The sequence below is a fragment of the Limanda limanda genome, chromosome 21, assembly GCF_963576545.1.
Source record: "Limanda limanda chromosome 21, fLimLim1.1, whole genome shotgun sequence".
In the NCBI taxonomy this organism is placed as follows: Eukaryota; Metazoa; Chordata; class Actinopteri; order Pleuronectiformes; family Pleuronectidae; genus Limanda; species Limanda limanda.
In genome coordinates, this window is record NC_083656.1 from 9,013,283 (window position 1) to 9,021,020 (window position 7,738).

The window sequence follows — 7,738 nt, forward strand, 5'->3', positions numbered from 1 at the left end:
AGTTTTGCATTTGTTACAATCCTTTGAGATTTTATTATTTGAAAATCATCAAGAAAGATGATGAAAAGGATCATTAGTTGCAGCCTGGAAGCATTTACACATTCACTGTATAAAACATTGAAATTACTTCTCTTCTACTCCGCTTCTTAAATCCTTCCCTCATGAATATTAAGGGTGTAGATTTAAACACTGAGAGGCTTGGGTAACATTACAGAGCCACTCATTGTTATGTAATCACTGCGTTTATGACCGTCCTATATCACATAAAAGTCACGAGCACCAAAAAGGCTAATGGTCACTCGTATTTTGTTTGCCTCACTCCGTGCTAATCTTAACAGCCAGCGGAGTCAAGGAGCTGTTTACCTGAAAGAGACGTGGCAATTTCCCCTCATTAAAAAATCGGGCTGGCAGTGGAGCAGGTGCGAACCTTAAACAGCCTCTCTGTGGTTGGCTGAAAGGCTGCACAGCTCCTTAATGAGATCCCTCTCTGCGCCGCCCGGAGAGATGGGAGAATCTGGCCCATGAATGAACAACCCAGTACTGTTCGTATGAGCAGTGGCCAGAGCTCCCACTGAGGAGATCCACCTGAACGCACCAGAATTCATCAAATAGAGGGAAGAGGCAAGAAGATGCTGATTAAAGCAAAAGGAGTAACTCCATTGTGAGACTTTGACGTTTTGACATTTGCCGCCTAGCTTGAACACTGATGGCCGTCACACTGGAGCTTGTATAACATCCTGTAACGTGCGGCGGATTATCCCGACTTCCTGCCTCCTTATTGTTCTTCCTTTCAACATTTACTCATTATTTCCTCCGTGCCGGATAATCACATGTACGCTGGTCAAATTGAAACACCAGCCCGATCAATCAAACTGCCGTGGCTGTGTTTGTAATGTCAACATGGTGATCCCCCCCCCCCCTTCACCCACCCTTGCTACATTCAGAAGAAAAATTAACATTTCTGCTTTGCTGTTTCCACACCACCTGTTTGCCAGTAAACAAATACTGTCTCACAGTTCAGACGACGTATCTCGCCGCCCTGCATACAGCAGATTAGAGTCCTATCTGAGCAGCACCAGCAGCCAACTATCTGTCTGTCCTCCTGCAGCATCTCGTCTCCTCGTGAAGCGCAGATCAACATGCGCCCTGACATTTTGATGAGATCAACACGGAGAAGCGGGGCTATAAGGAAACACTTCCCATGCATGTAAACTCCAATCCAAGCCATTTTGATTGACAACGAATCAAAATCTACACAAGTAACAAACACAAATGTCGAATATGAGATGTCAACATGGTGACATAAGGGCTGCAGACATTTCACTTTATATCAGCAAGAGGGAAAACCTAATTCCTTTGTATAACATGAGTTTGTTTTTTCATTAGATTAGAGTAGATCTTGTTTGGGCTGCATGCAGTTCTGTCCTCATTCCAAAAACTTTCTACAAGTCTCTGTAACTACTTCACTTTAATTATGTATTTACTTGAATATTTAATCTGAATACCAATGTTAAACCAAGGGGGTCCAGACTAAACACACACACACGCACAAGAACACACACACGCATACACACACACGCATACACACACACACACACACACACACACACACACACACACACACACACACACACACACACACACACACACACACACACACACACAAACACAAACACACACTGGGTTATAAACAGTATCCACCCCCAGCTGTAACTTTTTCATCTTTTTATGGTTTCATGAATCTGAGACGCAGCAGATTAATAAAACTTTAATGAAATTGATCAACAGATTTGTTTTCGCTTTGACATTTAAGAGACTTTCTCTAATGATCGGTTGCAGCAAAGAAAAAACTAATGAATCCACTGGGCCTCAAAGTTGTAAAACAGGAAAACAAGAAAAGGTCAGACAGTGGAGGTGAATGAAGGAGACAACACTGATCAATTAGACAACCTGCAAAAGAAATCTGATATAAAACTGAATCACTGATTAAAAGAGTGATGCCGGTTATTAAGAAAAATATCAGATGTAGTTTTCTTATAGTCTAATCTTATAGTATTTACTGTAATAATGCTAAAATTGCTGTGGCCCTAGATCACTTGTGGGCCCCTAGAATCAACAACACCTTCTAAACCAGTGATGACAGTTCTTATACCAGCATGCTGTATCATTAATGATCTTTTTAGTTCAATCACATAATGTGGTCAAGTTATGCTCCAAACTTTGCCTGTGCCACAGTTTAATTATATATTCTGCTTAGATCTACATCTACTCAACATCTGGAAACCTTGGGGTGATGCAAACCTACTCAAAAAACCCAGAATATATTCAAACTTGCATAACTTTGCAATCCAGTTCCCAATTCTCTGATCGGTCTTTCTGTGGCCCTGCAGGTCCAGAGAATGTCAGGTACCTCTCCTTCATGCCGCCGCACATTGTCAAAGGTAATTCTCTCCAGCTACTGTTGGGCCGACGCTGATAAGACATATCTGTCTGAGTTGATATTTCTCAGCCGCGAGATCAAACAACCATCTGCTTGTCAGAGTGGAGGCTTGGATCGGAGCTGTGCTTATCGACACCTCCTCTGATACGTCTGGCATACAGATTCATTCACGCCACGGCTCCCGTCTATTAGAGCCGAGGAGCCGTGAACGCGGTATCGTCAAAAACCCTCTGACCCCTTAACCATGATCCCTATCCCCCCCCCCCATCAGCCACACATCTCCTGGTTAAATAATCTGTAACATTACCCTCATGTTGAATCAAGAAACAGTTCAAACATGGGTTTATTCAACTTCCAAATATAGCAGTAGACGCGATGAAATGAGAAAAAAAGGTATAATTATACAGATTTTGCTATTATGCACCAACCTGATATGCAAGTATTGGCACAAAATTGCATCTGTTAACTCAAACCACTTTGTAAGACAGTGTTTTAATCAAGTGTCATATAACATTTTGTGTTTCAAAAGGGATTTTTACTTTTTAGTACCGTTCCCTAGTCACACATCATCTTAAAGAAACCTGATTCCAATGAGTTGCCTGCAGTGAGGTATGCAGGATTTAAAATGGTGAAAAAGAGCAGCAGTATCAGATCAGTATCAGGAAATGTCCCATAGGCTGTTGAGGCACCAGGGTCTGTAATTTGAATTCGATTGTCCTTGAGGGTAAATTTGTCTGTAGCAGCAGATGAAAACACCAAAAACGTACAAATATATCTAATATAACAATATAATCCAGTGGCAGCGTGATATAAAACCTGGTGGACATCCAGCCAAAGTCATCCCAGCAGATTTTCAAGGGGCTCAAATAACAACGTTGGTTAAACTCACTGACGGTAAATGACAGACTGAAGATCACCTGACTTCTCCGAAGCATTTAGCAGATGACACGAGAGACAGAGGAATTTCTCGCCCTGTCAGAAGTGGATCAGTGAACATCGGTGTGGTTTTCTGTTTACACCGTAGACTGCCCACACTGTTTACACTGAGGCAGCTACTCCTGCTATATCTGTGTTTATACCAGGCCAGTACGAGGCACATTACAGCTTTATGGCTTCTTTGGATGGAAAAGGGTTTTGCTTTAACACTGATTAATCAGTGGATTGGAATCACCACTTCCCAGTTGTATCCCTCCACCAGCCAGCTGTATAAAAGGGTCCCACTCTCCCCCTCTGATCCGGAGGTAACGGGCAGAAATAATGATGTCACAGTAAAGCCGACCTTTGACCTTTTTGGTATTAAATGTGATCACTTCATCATTTTATCCTTGTAGATTATGGTAATTACTGTATCAGTTCTTGAGCTGTGGCCCGAAACATGTCACAGTGACCTTGACCTCTGATCATTAAAATCTAGTCCTGTCATCTTGGAGCTCAAGTGAATGTTGGTCGCACATTTTTACGTGATTCGCTGCAGGAATCTGAACAATAAATGATCATGCCAATGGCCACAGCTGTTGTGCCTATCCATTAAAACAGACCATTTGACAACTGGTCCTTTTGTATATAAATGTTGATATGATTTAATGTCGAAGATTTTATCAATAGCACAGATGAGAGTCTGGATCACAGACTGCATCAAATGTCTTCTCTCAGTTTCACCATGAGGATTTCAAACCTTTCTATACTGCGACTAACAACTGCTTTTATTTTTGGAATCAACGGCTGATTATTTTACCCATTAATCAAAAAAGTCAAAAGGAAAGATAATGTGTTTTGTTTGCCTGAAAAAATTGTTGCAGATCAATTTTCTGTCAAATCGACTAATCAATGCATCTCAGCTCTGATTACTTTATGACTATACTCAGGTTAGTATGGGAGCTTTATCCCGTCTGCAGTTTTGTAAATTCATTTCTCAACCACCTCTAATCCTCCAGGCTTGACTGAACAGAACAAATTAAGCTGAAATGAGTCTGGACGACTGCTCCACGTTCAGAATGAGAACTGTTTGCTCTCTTATGTACCTGATATAAGTGATTTATAGAGGATGCAACTCTCTTGCTGTGTGGCTTTTCAGTCTGAAAGCTCTGGAAGCCTCCTGACTGTGAAGCCCTGCATTTTATGTGCAGATCAATGGGTATTGATCAGTGAATACAGACACTGTTCAGGAACATCACAGTTACCCAGGAGGAGCCTGGAAATGGCTTTGGGAGACTTGGGCTAATGTCAAAGATTTTCCTCTAAACTATATATATATAAATATTAATATTAATTCACTCTCCTACAAGAAGGTCCATGGATAAAAGGGGTTATTTAAAAATAAGAAAACCTATAATGAAATCGTGGCCCTTTGCATGCAAGTCATTTTCAAGCTTTGTCATGAATTATCCTGCAAGAAAAAATGAGATTTCAATCGGGCGCTTGCACTCTCACGTACACGCACGCGCATTTAATCGTCCCTGCTGCCTCTGCTGTGTTCTATTTCCATTTTTTAAAAAGTATTTATATAACGTGCAAACTGCTGATAAATGAGTGCAGCGTCCTTCCCCGAGCAGGCGCACTCCCGAGCCGGGATGAGGCGATGGAACCGACACTTAAAAAACACGCCACTCACGTCTCTGAAGCGGTTCCAGTGCTTGAGCTTGCGGCTGTACTGGGAGATGGTTGACAGCCATTGCTCGTCTTCCATGAAATTCCCGGCTTTCCCCGCGTCTTTGGCACTTTTCACGTCCACCTGGAGCGAGACGCCCGCCAGCAGGGACAGGCAAGCGACGAGCCGCGCAGCCACCATGGTGCTCGGGCAGATGGGTCCGGGATGGATCCTGGTTCCCCTCCTGGTGCTGATGCTGCTGATGCTGATGCTGATGCTGCTGATGCTGATGCTGCTGCTGATGCTGCTCCTGATGCTGCTCTCTAGCCAAGGATCCACAAACACCAGCCTGCTGCTGCTGCTGCTGCTGCTGCTGCTGCTTCAACACACCAAATGGAAATGAGAGGCAGAGAGAGGAGGAGAGGGAGAGGACACAGGGAGAGAGGGAGGGAGGGAGTGAGGCAGTTAAAGGGAAGATTAGATCTCCACTAATCATTCATTTCTTCTTACTTCATTACTTCACTGTCTTTTCTTTTTGTTTGTGAGCAGCACCCCCAACCCCCCCCCCAACACACACACACAAACCCTCTCTCTCTCTCTTTTCTCTTTTCTCTTTTCTCTCTCTCTCTCCCTCTCTCAGACACTCTGACAGTCCCACACTGCAGATGAATCACACAAGTGGAACAGATGCACTGATGAAATGATCCACATTTCACAAAGTGCTCCTGGCAAAAGAACCACGTGTTTGTCCCATATCTGTTCCAGCAGGACCCGACAGAATTACACGGTGAAATTAGCGATTTAATTTAAAACAATTGAGAGTGGGAAACAACAGGTGAGGAGAATTGGTGCAGTGGAGAGGATGCCACAGGGGTAGCGGTGTCCAAACTGGGACTGCCCAGTGGCCTTGGGGCAAATGAGGTGTGATTTATTTAACATTTGCTCAATTTTATCTGTCATTTGTTCATTAAAAGCTGAAAGAGGGACCGTATGAGCAGGGGCGGGTCTTCCATGGGGCCTTGGGCTGCCCTTGTGCCCCCACCATGAAAATTCTCTGGATCCACCCCTGCGTATAAGAGTTACACACTTCAGAGGTGTTTTTCTGTCAAATCTGAACATATACATGAGGACAACACTTTGTTATAGCTTGAAGTCTATGGATAAGGGTTTTTACAACTTGTGCTAATTCAACATAAGAATACGAACCCAACATTAAACACTAAACCAACAGGAAAGCTTGTGGTGATTTGTGCATTCCCACGTTTTTCTGCAAACCAGCAGGACACAGGCTTCCAGATCGAGAAGACTTTAATTTGTTCGAACGACTCGTCTGTGTGAGGTTAAGATGGATGGAAGGATTGACGAGTTAAATTGTGACACATCCCGGCTGAGCTGCACCTGCACATCATTTCAAGCCTCACCCTCGCCGCTCCCTCAACTCTCTGTGCCCTCTGCCTCTCACTTCCCCCGCTTTTCTATTTCACGCCCATGAAGATAAACATAATCCAGCGCCGTGCTCTGATTCATTTGAGTTTCCCAATGTTGGTTGAGGCTGAGCGGGGGGGGGGGGGGAGGATGGTGTTCCTGTGATCCTGCTGCGCCTTGCTGAGCTGACTGTGACACTGCATGGCATCTAAAACAGTTGATGTGGCAGATGCAGCGGGTGCACAGCTCCACATGGGAAGTGAAGAGCAGCAGGAGATATGTCCTGCAGCGTGAGCCGGCTGCACACATCCTCAGTACAAGGAGCCGGTCACGATGTGTTAATCAAGAGGTCGTCATTAGTAGGGTTGCAAAATTCCGGGAATATTCAAAGTGGGAAACTTTCCATGGGAATTAACGGGAATATACGGGAATATACAGGAATTAACGGGAATATACGGGAATTAACAGGAATTAATGGGAATAAACTGGAAATGTTGTGGGTAATTTATACTAACTGTGTTTACCTTGTCATATACAGACATAAATATAAACATTTTGTTTTGTCATAGGCCGATTTGAGCCCTGAGGAAACTTTGGGCACTTGACTATACGCTTCTGCATCGTTGTGTCATTCTTAACATAGGTCTTTGCACAGTATTTGCAAATGTACACAGCCTTTCCTTCTACATTGGATGGAGTGAAATGTCTCCACACATGAGATAGTGCACGTTCTGTAGAATGAGATGAGAAAAAAGTTTGTAAAAAAAAACCACTAATGCAATGCCAGAGATATAAATAGTTAGCCAACAATTGGAATCGTCTGTAAAAATATTTTACAATTGATGGATAAATCAATGGAAATAGGCTAGATGAACAGATGAACAATCCTCAATCAGCGTGCTAATATATTTTCCCCAGTAATATCACTCAGCGTTTAATTTGCGTTTTTTTTTTTTTCAAAATTCCCGAGCTTAACTTCCCATGGAAAGTTTCCGGAAAGTTTCCGTAAATTTACCGGAAACTTTCCACCCCTTTGCAACCCTAGTCATTAGTCATGTGATGACAGGGGATGGATGTGCCCACGCAGACTAATGGTCACTGAGCTGAAATGGGTTGTTCAGGTCGCGTTTAAAGACTGTGTCCTGCTTTGCATCATTAGCCTTTGAGGGTTGTTTTGGAGCTGAGATGTTATCGGGAAGCTTCCTTCTGGACCGTGACAGAGGAAGCCCCCTGAGGTTTCACTACATGTGCAGCTGCAAATGACAAACATGCTTCAGGACAGGGTT

General features: G+C 43.4%; 1 protein-coding gene across 1 annotated transcript in view; it reads right to left on the reverse strand.

The window, feature by feature from the left end:
• Nucleotides 1–5,228, reverse strand: part of LOC133027994 (testican-2-like) — a 34,325-nt gene extending 29,097 nt beyond the window's left edge. The window contains exon 1 of the mRNA XM_061095184.1: nt 5,052–5,228. Within this exon, the coding sequence (XP_060951167.1) occupies nt 5,052–5,228 (177 nt within the window). The remainder of the gene's footprint in view (nt 1–5,051) is intronic.
• Between the last annotated feature and the right edge of the window lie 2,510 nt (nt 5,229–7,738).